Genomic DNA, 19,601 nt, shown 5'->3' on the forward strand with positions numbered 1-19,601 from the left:
ACATTTACGCATAGGCCAATTCGTACATTTGCATTAGTATACGCAGATACATATACATATGTAATGGATGCTGCGCGGAGATATGCAGGTTATATGTGCGAAAGCATGTAGGTACTCGAGGTAAGGTTAGTTTGTTGACAGACATGTAAGTGAACCATCTAGGAAGACAAAGACCACTCATATATACCTAGGTATGTAGGCGATCATCTATCTCTATTCAAATACATATTTGCCTGCCGGCCAACTGACCTATTTGAGGTTCCATTGCAGACAGGAAAACCTTCCAAGTTGCAAAACATGACACTCGACAAGGATTCTTAACTGGCCCGCCTATGGATGTGAAGACCAGGGAGGGCTATCGTCGGAGAAAAGAGGAAATGTGTGTGTTGTATATATACGCTGTAAAGGTCGGCGAAGTAGATGCGGCATCAGAACATGGGCCGAAAACTACGTCTTAAGTCGCACGCGAAGCTATCAAATAGCAAATAGGAATAACGTTGGGAAGGCCGTAAGCAACCTTTAGAAAATCCGAAATCCGATGATGGCGGGCATGTATACAAATGTTATGCATACTCTAGGTATTGATATACATACGAAAACATAGCATCGAGGCGAACGGCTGCTGCGAAATACATGCGTACATACGTTCTCCAACGGAGGTCATCAAATGATGCATGGCAATCCTTCATCCAAGCTCGCCCCGGACCACCCGAATCTGACCGGTTTTATTTGCAGCCAGCGGTTAAAAGCGATTAAGGATAAGTAGGCGAAGAATCGCTCGCGATGAATCGGGTGAAGCGGCTGAAAAGGGGAGTCGTAACGGCGGAGGACCGAATCGCTAAAATAACGACTTTAGAAACCAGAGAATGGGGATAAGGAAGTGGGATGAAAGAACAGACGAGGTGGGGGTTCCCATCGGTTTCCTGGGTTCCTAGTTCCTAGTTCCTTACCTAGTTCCCTAGCTCCTGTGTACGAGAAAGAGGAAGAAAATTGCTTGTAACAATTAATATACCTATACGTAGGTATACTATAGAAGCTAGGATGTTTAGCATGCTAAGATGCTAGCAGCCTAGGATGCTGAGGGCTCGCCCGAACTGTGGAGTGCGTTCCCTGTACGAAGCCAAGGAACCACCTGCATCTAATAAATGCATGGATCGTTGAGTGATGCTTGCATCCTGATACGTCTGCCCCATTCTGTCGTGGCGGGGGTGCAATGGGCATACGATAGTCAGGAGAATATATCATGTACGCGTGGTCAACCCCATTTTGTCAAGATTCGGCTCTGTATTTCGTTGTACAAATGACATACACATACCAACATATTGATACGTATGTCATTGGGGTCTTGAAGTTGTTGTTACCTGCCGACTGGCCGAGAATTGACAGGTTTCATAGCCGAGAGAATTGGCTATGCGTTTAAGTAATAAGTGAACCAAAGCATCATCGTACTTTTGAAGACATTCCCCTCTTTGAATCCTATTTTTGCAAAGTCCGTACCTACGTAGATACCTAAGTGGGAATATGATCATGGAATAATTAGCAGAGCATTGATAGGGTCGGTTGATATTGGAGTTAACAATTATAGGAAGCGAGGTAAGACGGCCCTTAGCCTCCGTCCGGATTGGATGGTTGTCTACCTAAGTAGGTACAACTAGGGTACCTTGAAATTGTTAAGAAACTTTATTACCTACATATGTAGGTACCTACAATACAAGCTGAGTTGTCTTAAGGGAGAGAGTTAAGCCCTAAGGTTTAGTTACCTCTATTTAAATTCTTGCCAACTCCACAACAAGATCATAAGACATACAAGGAGGCTATTACTCACTTCTAAGCAGGTAATAGTATAGTGTCTTTATTTCCGCCTTTCGTGAATACCAAAATCAGTTAGTGATTACCGGTTGCTGAGTATTCCGTAAATATATTATTGGAAGTGTGATCCAGTCGCGTGGGCTTCCATTCGGAAAACATAACCAAACTCCTAGCGCCGCTGGTTACGAGTTGTCTATGAAGGGGCCGAGGGGACGGGGTAAATGCGCTATGGTCCCTTGCTGCCCATGTCGTCTTACATATACGTACATATCTATAGCTCCTTTTACCGTTGGTGATCTTCCCCCGCAACTTAGGTAGGTTGATGTACATATTTACAAGCCATGCGTACCTTGAACGACCAAATACGTATACCCGTATATGTAATAAAGTAAAAAGCATGACAGCTCCAAGTATCCACCTAATATTATATAAATATCTACTTTAAATATATGTATCTACTATGTTCCTATATATGTATCCAGGAAATTATGTATAGGTGCCATCTTTATGCTTCGAACACAGTCTCATCAACCTCGACATGGATCAACAACTTTCGAACAGAATCGTTGACAAATTTTATTGTCATTCGCAGTACGTAAAAACTCGCCTCGTCGGACAGCGCCGAAGCAGCGAACAAGCAGCTACATTATTTCATGGGCCTACAGCACACGTCTATTGACATGGTATTCCAGGAAATGCTAGGGCAAGATGTAATCCACTAGGCCTTGGTAGGGAACAACTGGTCTGAGAGTTCAAGAAGGGAAGGTTTGTGGGGACTGGGGTCAGGCCGATTGATTGGTCGATTTCCCAATGTCTTGGCAGATTTAGGCTAGGAACTACTACTTCCTTCCTGGTAATGCATAAACGTGTGGATTATTTACATGGTAGACACCTGTAAGTTAGGTACCTAAGCTGCCAGGCTGCTAGGTATATGTAGGCTGGAGAGTTTAGCTACTGCAGTTTGTCTGATGCCCTAATGCAAGTCTCAACTCTGTGCACGCCCACCCGCATCTTAGGTAAGCTCCATTTCTTCTCTTTTTCTTCCCTTTCCCGTCGTGCTAACTTAGAAACCCACATATTCGTGTCCTTCTACCAACTTCAACAAGAAACAGAGCGCGTGACGCAAAAAAAAAGGTTCATATCTAAACAATAGCCAAGCTGTCTTATTCTATTATACCCCCTACAGTATTTTGTTCTTTCTGACAATAAGTGTCAGAACGAAGTCGTCTAGTACCCAGCAGCTGATCACACTTCCAGTGGGAAGATCAAGCATTTCCGTCGTTTGCCTTAACTGTTCTCGGTCAAGGTCATCCTCAGCTGCGCAGCACTAGCACTGCCTACAGGCTGCCTAAAGAGATCGTGAACAACTACTGACCGCCTAGACCATCGATCCACAGTTGACATCTTGGGAGAAATATCTGCTCATTGGCAATAGTTCCTTCACACGCCCCCCGCGCCCCCCATCTTTGATAATCCTTACCTACATATAGGCTACCGAGCACAAAACCCCCGGTATTAGATCATTGTCGTCATCAACAAGAAAGCGTGCCGCGGGCTCGGTAAGCTCAGGGTCCAGCCTAATGGGACAGTTGCGTGACAGTGTCTATTTCCAGGGAAACCTCAAAGTCTAACTATTCCCGTGGCATTCCAATTTGTTAACACCTAAACAGTCATGATACTCATTCCGAGCCGTCTAGATGTTGAAGTTCATGCCACTCATCCCTGGAACTTCAGACATCGGGCTTTAAACAACAGGCCCTAGTCTACATTCCCCCTTGTCTGTCCGTCTACATGGATGCTTACCGAATTAGGTAAAATTCCAGGTACTCCAAGGGTCAAGAAAATTTTCATTTTTATGTTGTTGGGTTTAGAAACCAAATTATCAAGCAGGGTGAAGGTCCGCAATCGCTCTAAATCTGGTTGGATACCTAGATCGATGATCACTAATGAAAATGAGAATCGATGCAGCAAGTACGCACATCTCTATGCGCAACAATAATTACGGTAGGTATTTACGATGTTACATTTGAGGTACGCATACCAATGACATAGGTCGAATATAATCCTGCAGGTAGCCTCGCAGGTGTTCGTTTGCTTTAGTGTAGGCAAAAGCAAAAAGAAACAAAAAAAAAAGGCCCACGAATGATTTTTGTGTCACAACGACACGTTTGAGAAAGCTTCTGGAAGCTCACGAGAGAAAGCACGGAAGCCTCGGGGTTGCCCACAGATCTAGCTCAGTCAGATATCCTTCTATAACCCCAGCACAGCTCGGCGCCGCTCGGGCCAGGTCAGCCTGCTAAACTTCTACAATGTTCCCATGACCCCAATCGGATCCATCGCCCGAAGTAGATATTCTAGCAGCTGATCAACGGATGGCAAGGTGATTTGTTGGTACCTTCAAGGAACGAGAAATAAGGAAGAAAAGGGCAAGGAAAAAAACGAAGAGGCAAATTATTCTCAGCCACAGACCAGTGGGCAAGGGACTGATATGCAAGTCGACGAAAACGGATGGTCGGGGAAGGCAACGGGACACACAAGGGAAAAATGGAGTGCATGATAGACAGCTCAGCACACCAATATGGCAGCCAACCTTAGTATGCAAGGTGGGCAGGTCGGAAAGGTGAAAGTGAGGGTACAGTATATTGGCGATCCAATCTCGGTGTAAAACCATCGGGACATCCGCAATGGAGGGTGAGTTCGCTCATTCGTTCATGTAACACATTCATTTGATCGTGAAGTTGAGTTGTCCATTTCCCTTTTTTTCCCCGGCAATTTCTATTTCATAAAACCGGCGACTCGACGCTATCACCTACTATAACCAGTTATATCCCCCATCAGAGGCAGCATTAATAGAGGGTCCGTCTGCGGTTCCATCGCATAGGCCTGCTCGCCAGGGAAAGCAAATACTAATACTAGATTCTAACAATACGCAAAACCGCACATAGAAGAACACTGCAACTCCACGTGCCTGGCGCATTTCGAACTACGGCTCGGGAACTGATTTACGGGTAAGAGTTCTAGAGTGAGGCTCCTGATCGACATACCGACAGACGTCCTCTCTTCCTACCATCAGCCACCTCGAACGGGTGAGATCTCGGGGGGTATCCGTCCACGGTAGCAAGAGATTTTCCCCTGTCGCACTCTCCCCCTGCAGGCGAATCCCAATGAGGAAGTGATTACGATTCCCGGAAAATATAGCTGATGCCATCAACTCGTCTTCGGTGTCCCAAGACCGTCTTGAAGCAGTCTTTGGTAGTTATCTCTTACGTATGAGAGATGCTAGGGCATCGGGAGTTCCTTCGTCGCTGTAGAAATGATACGTAGAAAAGGGTCAGTTCTATGCTTGAGAGAGCAGCATCTCCGGAACGAATTATATGCGAGTCTGCACCTCCTTATCCACTCCTGTGGCCACCATTCTACCACTGTGGTCAGCATAAGACCGACACCCATTGCCGTTACCTAAAGCCAGAGTAGTATTTTTTTTTTTTTTTCAACCACCAAATCAGCTTTTAAATAGTCGCACATATCTCATATTCCATCTTACTATTAAAAGCACGGTGATGAGAATTATGCCACTACACTTACTAATGAATCTATAACCTGTTGTTCAGGGGTTAAATTATGTACATTATTCTTGAGCACAGTCGCATATTCTTGAACGAACTGACTAAGTCTCCATTGTATTATAATTAGGATACAGACCATCGCACCCAAGGATTAAGGATGAGTACGTAATAATCACCATTTGTGCGGTCGCAATCGAACACTCCCTTACCTCGCACACTTCGAAGTTAGGGGTTACTACAATATTCATGTCTCGGTCTGCTAGCGCAGAACTCACCAATAGTTTTTTCGACAATGAACTGCAGACGAGTAGTTCGACGCAGCCCGAGCTCCTACAGGATCAATACGCTCAACAATAGTAATATGCCAAACCTATGTATCTTACAGCTCTTATTGGAGCCTATTTCAAAACAGGTAGGTACCTATCTACGATGTAGTTTCGAAGTAATCAAATTTTATAACGAATGAGATTAAAGGTAAAGGCATAGTTAACAAGGGACCATCTGCTCCAAGGGACACGGCGTGCTCCGACTCCGGCACCGTACATATTCATGTCCCCGAGTGAAGGCTCCATCTTGGAAATGGTAAAGTAGGTTGTTCTTATGCGGGGTCGTCAATCTTAAACACTTAGCTATACCCAAGAGCAACCTGTTATACTTAGGGATATCGCTAGCCGAGAATCTATAACTCAGAGATACTACCACTGGGTTACAAGATCGCATCTGCAACGCAATTGCATGTAACGACACCTACTCATTTCTGGTCTTGGATATATTATAAATACGAGAGACAACTACCTAACCAATACACTAGGTTCTATAGGACCCTTAACATTTGACTAGAACGTCTATAAGCAGGTTTACGCTGAGGGGGTAATCAAGGTAATTACTCGTTTGGGAAGCTTATACATACGCCTTGAACCTGCATATCCTACCCTTCGATGTATGAAGTCGTTCTGTTGCAGGGCGCAACATGTATCACAAGCATTAGGCCAGGTATATACGTATGTTTTACCCATGTACCAACCACTTCGAATGTCTTAGGACTAATTCGAACACGCTAGACGCACCGCGTCTGCCCCATGAAGATATCCGGGTTGACACCATGCTGTGTTGATCCAGGAGCGCATCAAGGGTCTATCACTACTTCATAAGTACCTACACCCTCTGCATAGGAGGACGATCAATCTAACGACCAATCTATATGAACCCTGCCTCTTTAACCTATAAGTGGTGTTGAAGTCTCTGTTGTTAGCATATGATAGTCGTTATGTCTCTGCCTTAGGGTCGTTGGAGCCCGGTTTCGTACCCCCTTTTTCTTCGCTTCACCCCCACGCTAAGATGAGACATCCTTGAATGAGATAATAGATTCTAGTCAAACTATATCGTAAAACTTAAGAAATATTTTTTTCAGATTTATCATTCGAGAATCGCGTAGTCTTTCCTAGGGAGCGCGTTTGAATACCTGGTGGACGGGATAGGAAGAGCATCATTACGCGACGGATTGAATACCTAGGAGTGTCACAAGCTAAGCGCATGCTGAATCCTGAAAATTTGAACCAAATTCGCGCTCAAGGAAGGTAGCCAAGCTGTGCTTTGACCATCAATGGAATATTTTGGAACCCAACTCGAAATGCAGGTTCTGACTTCGCGAAGTGTAAAGAATATCTCCATGACATTTCCACGGTTAAGATGGATGGTCCATAGGCAGGGCTTGGAGAAGGCTACGTTCTCAACTAGCTCTGTAGGCAAATATTCCTACACCTACGAGCATGATATGATTACTTCGTAGCGACGGCATTTCTGAGTTATACCCTGCAGACGTCTACCGGCAGTATGGCGAAGCACAAGACGATCCAAGGCTACCAACCCAAAACCCCATCAATCCAGACCCTTAAGATCTCCCTAATACACACCCCTCGAGTCTCAAATCCACGTTCCAACCCACAGCCTACCTCCCATCCTCCAGCCGTGTACCAGGAACCAATCCACTTCGGCGCATTTCAGCTGCCCAGCAGAACCCTCGGTCGACGAGTCCGGCGTAGATCGTAGACACATCCAAAGCGCCGGGCTCCGTAGCGATCCAAGCTTGCGTCGGATATTACCCGCAGAGTGCCGCCCGAGGCTGCCGAGAGAGGATACCCAGGGTTTCGGGGATGTCCGAGGTTTACTAACCGTGGCTATACCAACCACCCAGATCATAGGTATTACGTAGAAATCCCATCATGTAAATCTCTAAACAATTTCGGTCTATGTCTCGCCCTTGCATAGACTCCTCCCGTGCTGACGAAAAATCAGTTCGCAAGCTGACGAGGCTCGAGCTTGCGGACAAAGGGATGTAAGTAAGTAAGATTCGTAGCCTCGGTCAGATACTAGTACTTTAAGTTAGAGATGTAGTGATTGGATCCATATATGTCTCACAACCCAATCTATCTTAAGCAGTGTAGCCTCGTCTCATGAGCAGCTGAAGCATCGACTTATCTGTGCATGTCATAACCACCCGGAGAGGACTCCCTTCCATAACTAAATTCCCCTATTCGTGGATGATGTGGGAAATCTGTCGATCCTTATCGTATGAATCAGCATTCGCATTATATAGCCGGCTTAGCGAGTAAAAGAAAGAAAGAAAAAAACCGGAAATCAACCTTACCTACGGACTTGGCTCCGTAGCGCTTATCATCCTCTCCGTTTTATCTTCGAGAAACTGCCCCATAGTGCACAACAGGTATGTGATCTAATGACTAGTATCTATCGTGATCTTTACCATAAAGGGTTTTTTACCCTGCCTGTCGGAGACACAGGTGATGCCAACTAGATAGGGGTAAAGGGTAAGCAGCTTCTGTCCCGATCAACCGAAGTTCTTCGACTAATCTACGAAATGTGAGGAAACGTAGGTGAAATCTGCGAGAAACGGTTTGCAAGAGGGTGCTACGGCGTCTCTACTACACTCCCTAACGTTAGCGTTGGAAGAGTTACCGCACCAACGCGGGATAGTCACAGCTTTATGTCGTACTGTAGTACGAAACTGCTGCATCCTCTAAAAAGCCATATAGGTTCTTGTCGAAAGGAAGCGGTTTAGATCTTGCCCATTCAAGACACATCGGACAAGACGTGAAGATAATGCAGTCAGAAACCAAGACAAGACAAGTTCCATGGCGCCAAAGCTTTCTATTAGTTTTTCATTTCGCGTCAACATCATACCCAGAGTCTATTCGACCTTGTATAAGGGCGGGGCCAGTTTCTCAGCTAAAGCCGTCCACAGCTATATAGCTCCTGGCCAATTGTTGTCCGTCGCGCCCTCTGGCATACCGTCAAGTGCTTCTTTGTTTCATGGCGCTGGAACAAAATGCTTCCTCACATCGCCAGCTCGCACACTTTGCCGTGCCCATCCCAAAGGTGATATCCTTAACAAGCGCTCGTGTTATCCCCTGTGTTGCGCTTTATATTACCGCCGTGTAGCTCTTGCTACTGTTTGTTATCCATCAGCAGCCGAATGCAAATCCTCATATATTCCCATCTTTCTTGTACTCCTGGCTGATGACCTACCCCCATAACCGTTATGATGAAGGAAATCGTGCAAAACGCAGCCTAAGCCATAACCCTGTCTCGAAACGCCCGGGGATGATTCAAGTCTGGGTCGCATGCATATCATTTTTTTAACCTTGGTATCGTCGCCGTACATTATGCTTGCTGTCCGTCTGTCCTGTCTTCTAAGAACTATAACGCTTTCTACTGGCCGTTGAATTGGTCGTCAATTCCCACCGCGTTGGACTCCATATTATGATAATCAAGAATCTCCGAGTACCTGTTGCCTCGATTATGTTAGTCGTCGACGTCGTAGGTGTGACGCTCCATCGGGATTGTGTTAATGAGGGAGCTGCGGAAATACTCACATCATGATCTTCCACGTGTCCACTGGCAGGTCAGCATCATTAAAGCTCCAATCAAATTTCTCCTCAGCAACAGGCTCGTCAGTAGGGTCGTGGTAAGGAGCGAGATACTCGTGAGCTAGTGCGTCAGTTGCTGTAATTCGCTTCTTGGGATCGAAGACAAGCATTCGTTCGAGTAGGTCAACAGCTGATAAATATTAGTTTCATTCAGGGAATACACTAGTATACGATGAGTATGATACGTACCTGCTGGGTCGGCATTCTTAAATTTGTTCTTAAGTGGTTGTCGTTCTCGCTTAGGTAATGATTTGACGAATCTTAACGTCTAGATGATCCCAGATTAACATAGATTATTCAGCGACAACGACGAAATTGACTTACATTCTCGCTAGCAATCGTATTAATAACATCATCGGGGGGTGTACCAAGAAGCTCGGTGATGATGGAGAATTGGTTGACGTGATCCTTTCCAGGGAACAGCGGTTTCCCCTCTAACATCTCAGCGAAGATGCATCCGGCGCTCCAGATATCGACTTCAACGTCGTATTTCTGCCAGGTGAGCATAATCTCGGGGGCGCGGTAATATCTTGTCGAGACATATCCAGTCATTTGGGGGTCCTGAATTCGTGCAAGTCCGAAGTCGCAAATTTTCAAATCACAATTCTCGTTGACCAAGATATTACTGGGCTTGAGATCGCGATGGACGACACCGGCGGAATGGACATATTTAAGCCCTCGCTATTATTCAAATCCATCAGCCTTCTGTTTTTTCTCCATAACCCAGACGAGGACACGCACCATAATCTGATAGAGGAAATATTGGATAAATTGTTTTTCCAGAGGTCTCGAGGTGAGCAGTCGGTGCAGATCGGTGCCGAGGAGTTCCGTTACGAAGTAGCTGGTAGAACAATTAGCGCATTGTAGTACAGCCAAGACTTTGCTTCTGGAATCCATACATGTCTTCGAGAGGAGAGATGAAAATGTCGCTAAGGGAGATAACCTAGAGAAAGGCGTGAGCAGTGCGTCCTAACTGTCTTTGACGAGTAGATCCAACCGACATTTTCGTGCCTGAGGTGTTTCAGTAGCTTTAGTTCTCGGTAGGTTCTCTTTGCCAAAACGGGTGTGCTGAAAGGCTTCATAATCTTTTTGACGGCGACATTTTGGTTGGTGAGTTGATCTTTAGCGGAGCTGCGCAGCGGCAATTCGCCTTTGGTTAGTAAATTTGCGTTTGCGTGTCGGGGATCGTATGAAGCGCTCGGCGCGGTGATCGAGGCGGTTGAGGTAACATACCAAACCAGGCCAAAAGCACCCATGCCCACGGGTTGCAGATCCGAGTATCTATTGAAATCACATTGCGTCAACTGAAGCGGCCCGGCATGTTGCGTTGCGAATAGCCGGCATACCTAGATGTGATCTCGAAGGTCGTTCCGAAGATCTGGGCTCGCACGAATTCGGCCATGACGAATAACGAGCTGTGTTTTGGAGGAGGCGGGGTGCGAAAAGTTTGGATGACGATCAGTTATTTTTTTTAAAAAGTTGTTGCGAGAAAGACGGGTTGTAGTCAAGCTATCGAGCGAGGGGGCGGAAAACGAGGGGCAGAAGACAAGCCGCGGAGTAGATAAACCGTGTACGGTAAGGTGCTGTATAATTCCTTGGTTGGTAAGGGTGTAAGCAGGCTAAGACGAGACAAGACAAAACAAGACAAGGTATGTAAAGTACGTAGTAGAGCGCAGGCAGGATATATGTGAGATATGAATATAGTAGCGGGTGAGGTATGGTAGGACAGGCAAATAAAAACAATAAGCAGCCGCAAATATTTTTCCCTTTCTCTCTTTTGCTATAATTTTGCTTTTCTTCCCTTTTTTTGATTTTTTTAGGACGAAGAGAAGGGAGAAAAAAAAACCAAAGGAGGCGTTCAAATGAATGGTAATCTTGAAAATGCCCGTTAAGAGATGGGAAAAAAGTGGGATAAGAGAACAGGATTTTCCGAAGATGAGAGTTGGGTAAAAGAGTAAAAGGTTGCGCAGTGGATAAGGTTTTCTAGGAAAAAAAAATAATACACGTACCCGGGACAGCGATTCGAGAAGGCACTTTCCTTCCCTCTCTTCTCTTTCCCAGTTGCGGTGGCGATCGCGATCGTGGATATTCTACCTAGTATCTAAAAACTAAAGAGCTAAGGAGCGTAGGGTGCGTAGGGTGTGTAAGGTAGGTTAGGGAGGTACATACGCTACGGCGCTATGCACCTATTAAGGCTCCCACCCCTGAACAAAATGCGGCGTGCGGGCGTTGCGGGCAGTTGTGACAAGTGGCTGATGCTTGCTATCGGGAAACACTAATTGACATGCAGTAGTGTATTGTATAGGTACCTTCTATAGAATTTACAGTTTATGGACGCCGCTCAATTCATAAAGTAGAGTACTCGTATTGTACATCAGGAGTAGTCTGCGTGTCAGGGAATTGAAGCCAGACCATAACTCGCAGCTCCTCAATGTCATGTACTTGAATCACTAGTAACAGAACTAGGCCCACTTATACAGGACTATCCAGGTACCTAAGAGTACTACCTAAACTCCCCTAAACAACAGGTGTCGTTTTCAGAAAAGAAACCCAAGAAATAACCAAGAGCCTCCAATTAACCAAATGGATGCGTTATTAATTTTTTATTTCGCTGTCAACTGTTTGTTGTGTTGCAATTGTCTACGGAAGGAATATAGGCTGGAAAATAAGTCTAGAAAGATACCATACTAGGGCAATTAATTAATCTATAAATTATGTAAAGAGTATCTCAAGAATGGTTGGTTGGTAAGAGGTATCGTATTGTTTAGATGCTAGGTTAGATACATCTTAGCTTGATGCAGACGACTATGTGATGTTTCCCATTTCTGACACCTAACTTGCGTCGGTAGCCCCAGGATGGCAAGTTGTTATGCGTCTTTTCTATAATAAAAGTCCTTGACTTAGACGTAAAGAGACTGGGAAAGTGGACACAATAGACAGGCATGTTATAAAAGAGAGATCTATGAATAGCAGCAGCATAAGAGGATTGAAACGAGCAACAAGATCCAGCGCTTACCCGCTAGAATGGAAATACCAAAACACACATGGGTTAAAAAAACAAGAAGATGGGAATTGATAAAATACCGTGGCAATTATCCTACCTTAGGAATGTCAATGTTGAACCTGGCCGCACGTGGTGGGAAGAACAAGAATGTCGATCCCCTGCTGGCATCCGTTGATAGGCAATGAGACAATTAGCAATGGGACAACCACAATATAAATAGGCTCAGCGTGCCGTCGATGAATTGAATTGGTGGGATGAGATCCCGGACCAGGTTCACTTGATGTTGCACAAGGATCGGCCCGTTAAAGCTAAGGAAAAAAAAAGTGCTATAATTTCTGTTGTCGCCTCGAAAGTTATAGCCAAGAATCTGAATTTCCTTTGCCTGGGTAAGACATTGAAATATTAGAAAAACCGAAGATGTTACTATAGCCATGATGGTCCGGTAGCCATTGACTATATGTATGTCTCTTCTCGATAGGGGACGAAAAGTTTTTGAAAAGAAGTTAACGTCGGGATGACACGGCATGGGGCTCTTAATTCATGGGTTACGATTGTGACTGAGCCAACAGGTAAAGCCGGTATCATCTATTTGACGTGCTGCCGAACTCACTAATCATTGCCCATTTGTGACGGGAGCCGTCTCGTGTTTGGTTCGCAACTTGCACACGTCCCACAACCCAACACACACGGGGTACTACCACATGTAATACGACAGATCTTGCAGGTAGTAACCAACTGCGTTGATCCAACTGAGCCGATGGTTTGTTGAGTCGAAAAATATGAAGAAGAAAAAAGACATGTGCCAGCTTGCTTGGTGAGTGTCACCCTGCTGGCAGGCTAATAACGCCGACAAGTCTGGGTACTCGGCAGTCCCCTACCAGTTACAATCCGATAAATCTCTACCGGTTCCAGTAGCCGATGAGGATTCGGTAGGAAATGGTTAAGAGCGGCTAGGATGGTATCGCGAAATGATCCCATGAAACATATCTGGCTATAGACATCTTAAAAGAGATAGATATCTGACATACAGGACATACAGGCAGCCTGCATGATGTGTCTAGGAACCAATACAAAAAGGGTAAAATGCTTTTGTAAAGATAGCCAATCAGAGTTTAGGAATTTTCTTCCCAGAAACAGATGACGTCACTTTATAAATGTTCCTCCTAGCTCGGGCCTCTTCTATCTCCCCCTTTTGTGTAAGTCTAAGTCTACGGGACATTGTAGTCGGAGACTTCATAAAATACAAAATACTAGCCGCGTGAGTATGTTAGGAATGCAAGGAACCACGAGGAACTCTTAACGGGGTTCATGCTAATAGGCGCCTTACTTCACCGAGGGAGCCACTAGAACCAATAAGTGAGACGGCAGAGGTCAGGAAACTACATATAAGGTATAGGAATGCACTTGAGGATCCCACCGCATGCACGGCATACCTTGTAAGATATCCGACAATCGAATTCTGAGTGCACCATCGCCGATGCATATACCTAGATAAATCAGCTAGCTTTCGACCCCCCCCGTACATTCGAATTCACTTATAGGGTATAACCCAAGGAGAAAAGGGGCGCGTGACTAGATTTTCCAGACAGCGACTAAAGGCATTGGCCCTTTAATGGCCCTGAGGCTAGACCGAAGCGGTCTGGCAAAATCCGATAATACTATTAAGTGCGCCGAGCTAGAGGGGTACTTCACGATCCGTCGCAAAATGTTCTCGGCTCACCATTGCCTAATCGGGTAGGTAAATAATTTGGGTAGACGGGCTGTAAGGAGTTTAGTTCCGTTTCGTTTCTAACCACATCAGGGGTTAAAGCAACGAGAGAATGCGCAATGCAGAACAGAACCAACACGTAATGACGTATATAGGAACTTTTCAACACTCAGTCGGAGGAAACACCGAGGAGTAATGGAGTCGGAGCTAGAGGGTTCCATTTGGAAGCAATTCCGAGCGATTGAGAGTGGATGATAGTTTTTTGAACTTTGGAGTTTTAATATTGCAAGCCGGAGCTTTCGCTCCTCGCCCACCATAATTCAGATAAAAATTAGGTAATCACTAACTTAGTAAGCATTGGAGAACCATACATCCATGCATGTGTACCTAGGTACCTATGTATTTGGCTTAATTAAATTGATTCTACTCCTTTGACGTCATCATCTCAAAGAACAAAATTCAGCAACAACGATTCTATGCATAACCAAGTCAAGGCTTTCATGATTGCGTTAGCACTTACGAATATGTCAAGTTGTTTTCTTTAGAAGGTATAGTGGAATTACCGTCATAATTCCATCATTTGGCACAATATCAATATCATGTTACCTAAGAAGAAAAAAACCCTTGATACCGTCACGACATTCTCTCCTCAGAACTAGACCCTGAAGATACTTTTCAAGCAAGTAAACATTGGACCCTGAAGATCATTCTCCTGTAAGGCTGGGGACCTCCTGGAGATCTTCCCGATAATCAGTTAATAAATCTGAAAATATCTGCTAAAATTCCCGGTCAACTACCCAGTTGCCGTCAGACTGTCAACACAATCAGCAGTTTCTGACATCAGATATATCCCGTAGCTTCTCCCAACTGGACCCCCATCGGAAAGATCTGAGAAGAGCGTGGGTTGGTATGGACACCCCTCACATGACCGACCCGAGCGGAAAGATATCATGCTCAGTGACATCACTGTGTCGAATTCCCTCGTGGGGTGCAGAAACCACCGACCTTCTAGACCCGGGGTCTATTCCTAGGAATTACTAATTAGTAGATGTCCGTGTCAAGATGGACGGAGAATTATCTAGGGCTAGGGTTAGTGAGAAGGCTAGTCGCCCTCATCGAATGTGCACATGGCTATTATGGGGGTTTTAGAACTGAAAGAAGACTATTTTGATTAATCCTCAAGTAGACACTACACTAATTTTAACTAAACACCTACACGAGATACGAGAAGAGCCTCTGGATGCTTAGAAGTATACAAAGATCATAGCTTTGCTGACATACACCAACCCGCTGTTTCGTCGGCTACCTTAACATATCAAAACTGAAAACCACAGATGCAATAGAGTTAACTGACAAGTTAAGTCGTACCTAAGCTATGGTAGAGTATGATATCTACGAGACACCATAAGACACGTAGAACCTTAAAATAAATACCATTTTGACCAGGCTTGGAGGTGTGATAGATTCAGTCGTTAAATGTGTTATATAATGGATATTCAGAATGCTATTCACTCATCACCCATTCTCTCATTCCCATAATCATAATGCCCCACCCCCTATTCTCAACCTCGCCTCAACTATTCCCAATTCTCCCTCATCCAACCTCAATATCCATTGCAACGTTCCCCTGAGTTCCCAAATTCCGTATACCCGAACTCATCTTCAGCTGAACCGAATCGCCACCATATGCACAAACTACTTCGGCTATACCCTCTCACAAATTCGCCACACCTCCCACCCATCCACGCTAGCTAGACCCAAGCCGACCATCTAGCCACTCTCCACCGCCAAAGGCTCCGCATTCCAAATACCCTCAGCATACTCATTAATACACCTATCCGAGCTAAAAAAGCCCATGCGCGCGACACTACGAATAGTCTTACCAACCCACTCATCCTGATTGCGATACTCTTCATCGACCATCTTCTGGGTATCGATGTACGACTGGAAGTCATCCGACACTAGGTAGTAATCCCCATGATCGCGCACAGCGGAGATAAGAGCGTTGAAATCTTGCGAATCGCCGAAACGACCGCTTTGGATGGCGTCAAAGACTTGGTTGAGTCCGGCGTCGATGGCGTGCGTGCCGTAGGTATGCGCGTGTCGTAGGTCTTCAACGTCTTCGGAGAGGTTGCCGAAGAGGAATATGTTTTCTTGTCCGATTTCGCGTGTTATTTCGATCTAGGGGGTATGTTAATATTTGATGTGGGAGAAGTGGAGGGGTGGCGAGTGACTTACGTTGGCGCCGTCGCAGGTTCCGATGATCAACCCACCGTTCAACACGAATTTCATGTTGCTAGTTCCGGAAGCCCTATTATACTGTTAGTTGTGAAATACGCCCGTTATCCTTAAAGCACTTACTCGGTACCAGCCGTCGAGATATGCTCGCTAAGATCAGAAGCAGGAGTAATCATTTCAGCCTTGCTAACATTGTAATCCTCCAAGAAGACAACCTTGAGAAGGTCACCAATATCAGGGTCCTTGTTAACAATAGCACCAACGCTGTTAATAAGGTGAATAATCTGCTTAGCCATCCAGTAGCCGGGGGCAGCCTTGCCACCGAAGATCGATACACGAGGCAATTGCTTCTTTCTCTCCTCGGGGCTCAATTCCTTAAGTTTCAGGTATCGGTAAATGACACCAAAGATGTTGAGTTGTTGTCGCTTGTACTCGTGAATTCGTTTGACTTGAACATCGAATAGTGATGACGGGTTGACAGTAATGTCTGTGGTGCTCTTGATGTACTTCGCAAGGCGCAGCTTGTTGGCGTATTTGATCTCAGCCCATTCCTTTCGGAACTCCTTGTCATCGACGAATGATTCCAATTTGTTGAGAAGGGTGAGATCTTTCAAGAAGTCGTAGCCGCCAAGCTTGCTAGCAATCAACTCTGAGAGTCTGGGGTTCGCTTGGTGTAGCCATCTTCGTGGCGTAATACCATTTGTAACATTTGTGAACTTGTCGGCGCCAAATATAGTAACGAAGTCCTTGAAGATGGTAGTTTGGATGAGGTCGGAGTGAAGCTCAGCGACACCATTGACCTTGTGAGAACCGACGACTGCTAGATATGCCATGCGAACCATCTTAGGCTGGGATTCTTCAATAATTGAAACCCGGCGCAACATGTCGTGGTCTTTGGGGAACTTCTTCTCTACGGATTGTAGGAAGAAGAGGTTGATGTCGTAGATGATTTGAAGGTGGCGAGGGAGAAGGTGCTGCACTAAGCCAACGGGCCACTTCTCGAGCGCCTCAGGCAAGACAGTGTGGTTTGTGTAGCCGAACTAAGGCCAAGTTAGCAAATATACGCCATCAAATTCATCATATAGCGCTTACAGTTGCAGTGACTATCCTCCATGCATCATCCCATTCTAGGCCTTCAATATCTATTAGAATGCGCTGAAGCTCTACAATAGCTAGCGTCGGGTGAGTGTCGTTGAGCTGAATCGCAACCTGGTCAGGGAATTCACTCCAGGCGCGCTTCGTCTTCTTGAATCGGCGCACGATATCATAAAGAGACGCAGCAACCCAGAAATATTGTTGCTTAAGACGCAACTCCTTTCCTCGGTCTAAGTTATCATTGGGGTATAAGACAGCGCTTATAGTCTCAGCTCTCTGCTGGTCGGCGACTGAGCTTTCATAGTCACCGCTGTTGAACTTCTGGAAGTCGAATTCACCACTGGCAGCTTTGCTAGACCATAATCGCAGGTTATTGGTAGAAGGTGTGTCGTATCCGGGAATTGGCATGTCGTAAGCGACGGCAGTGACGATTTCACCACCCTCCCAGTGGGCCACTGTCTTTCCATTCTCATCTTGAGATTTGCGGACGTTGCCGTAGAATTGAATCTGCATTAAATATTAAGCAATTATGAATATCGCATAGGAATTTCTAGCAGCAATAACTTACGTCGACAGTCACATCATGCCTCGGGAATTCCCAGGGGTTGAAGTCGAGCCAGTAATCAGGTACTTCCACTTGATACCCATCGATAATCTCCTGCTTGAAGATACCATAACGATATCTCAAGCCGTAACCCCAGGCGGGATAGTTCAAAGAGGCAAGACTGTCGAGGAAGCAAGCTGCAAGTCGACCCAATCCACCATTACCCAGCGCAGCATCATGTTCTTGACCGATAATATCCTCGATGCGGAAACCGAGATCCTCAAGACCATCTATGCGCGAGGTTAACTCAACATATCACATACGTGGGAATCAATTGGTCATTATACCTTTAGCAGTCTTCTTGGCACCAACATTGAGTATCGCATTGTCTAAAGCACGCCCCATCAAGAACTCCAAACTGAAATAGTAGACACGCTTGCTATCAGTGAAGGTCTGACGCTGTTGAGTTTTATTCCATTCTTTAATTAGGCGATCACGGAGCGCTAAACTGGTAGCTGAGTATGCGGCCGACTCGTCGCAGTTGAACATGCTACGAGCCAAGGTAGTTTCGACATGGCGAACGACCTCCCTTTCGAACTCCTCTTTTGTCTTGAAGCCTTCAAACTGATGTTTGGTCCATACTTCGCGTTGAGGCTCGGGGATCGCCGCTGTACAATGTAAATACGATCAGTATGCGGGTTGGCAGATCTATAAAAGACGATAATTCCAAAAATAGGAGCAACATAAAAATCACTTATACGGACCCTCTACGCTTTTGATCTCACTAGCTCCGAAACCTGTAAAAGTCCGCTTATGTTTCGGGCGGGAAATGCCTGCGGGGCTCACTGAACCGACAATATCGACGATCGGCGCAGCTGTAGAGGGGCGGCGTTCCCTGGTTGGTAGACGTTGTTCGGTCGAGGCCATCTTGGGAATATTTGGAATTGGAACTTATAATTCGAAGCTACCCCTAAAATTAAGCACAATTGAAGCTCTGGAAATTCAACAATTAGAAAGAGAACATAGAATTAGATGATTATACTTCATTTTACTATTTAAATAGAACAGACAAGGCAAGCAAGACCGGTTTGCGACTTACATGCTCGGATTCCGTAGACAACCAATAATAAGCAGAAGCAAGGGTGATCGATGATGGTATTGGAATGAGGGAATGAGGGGGCGGGGTTCTTCTTCTCGTTGGGGGATGGGGAAGAGAGCTCTAGCTTGTGAGAGGACGCAACGAGGAGAGCTCTGGTCTGGTTCCTGGTTCGGACGACGATCACCGCGGGGCAAACTATTTCTCTTTTCTCTTCTCTTCTTCTCCCTCGACACACTAACCTTCTTTTCCCAATAATTTGAGGTATAGAGGGAGTAAAGGATAAAGAAGATACCTAGGTTAACAGGAGGAGTTAAGAGGTAGAAGAACAAAGGACAACTTATAGTAAACGACGAGTCAATAGATAGGTAAAGGAGGTAAAGGTTGGTAGGTAGTCTATTTATCTAACTACCTTGTAGTTCAATTAGCTACCTAGGTAGGAGGCACCTAGGCTGTGAAGGGTCGGGCGGTTCCCTTCGACTCAGTGGATACCACAGGGGTAACGGAGAAGTTGTCTGAGAAAAACATGCCATCTAAAGCACGATGACGAACCTGAAGCTTGTTCAAAGCTGCAAGCGCCGCGTTCCTAGCAAGCAA

General features: G+C 45.5%; 2 protein-coding genes across 2 annotated transcripts; both read right to left on the reverse strand.

Moving 5' to 3' along the window:
* Positions 1-9,101: 9,101 nt before the first annotated feature.
* Positions 9,102-10,721, reverse strand: F4822DRAFT_424406 (mitogen-activated protein kinase HOG1; the record flags this gene model as incomplete). The annotated part of the gene is made up of 8 exons (XM_051460140.1): positions 9,102-9,177; positions 9,266-9,449; positions 9,509-9,587; positions 9,644-10,000; positions 10,061-10,160; positions 10,219-10,262; positions 10,321-10,600; positions 10,666-10,721. The coding sequence occupies 8 exons, from the start codon at positions 10,719-10,721 to the stop codon at positions 9,102-9,104; spliced, it is 1,176 nt and encodes a 391-aa protein (XP_051319718.1).
* A 5,080-nt stretch (positions 10,722-15,801) lies between these two features.
* Positions 15,802-18,835, reverse strand: F4822DRAFT_435796 (glycosyltransferase family 35 protein; the record flags this gene model as incomplete). Its single annotated transcript, XM_051462239.1, has 7 exons — positions 15,802-16,212; positions 16,270-16,342; positions 16,393-17,309; positions 17,362-17,871; positions 17,933-18,198; positions 18,256-18,576; positions 18,673-18,835. The coding sequence occupies 7 exons, from the start codon at positions 18,833-18,835 to the stop codon at positions 15,802-15,804; spliced, it is 2,661 nt and encodes an 886-aa protein (XP_051319719.1).
* Positions 18,836-19,601: the final 766 nt, after the last annotated feature.

This window comes from Hypoxylon trugodes (assembly GCF_022578975.1).
Source record: "Hypoxylon trugodes strain CBS 135444 unplaced genomic scaffold F4822scaffold_1, whole genome shotgun sequence".
Lineage (NCBI taxonomy): Eukaryota > Fungi > Ascomycota > Sordariomycetes > Xylariales > Hypoxylaceae > Hypoxylon > Hypoxylon trugodes.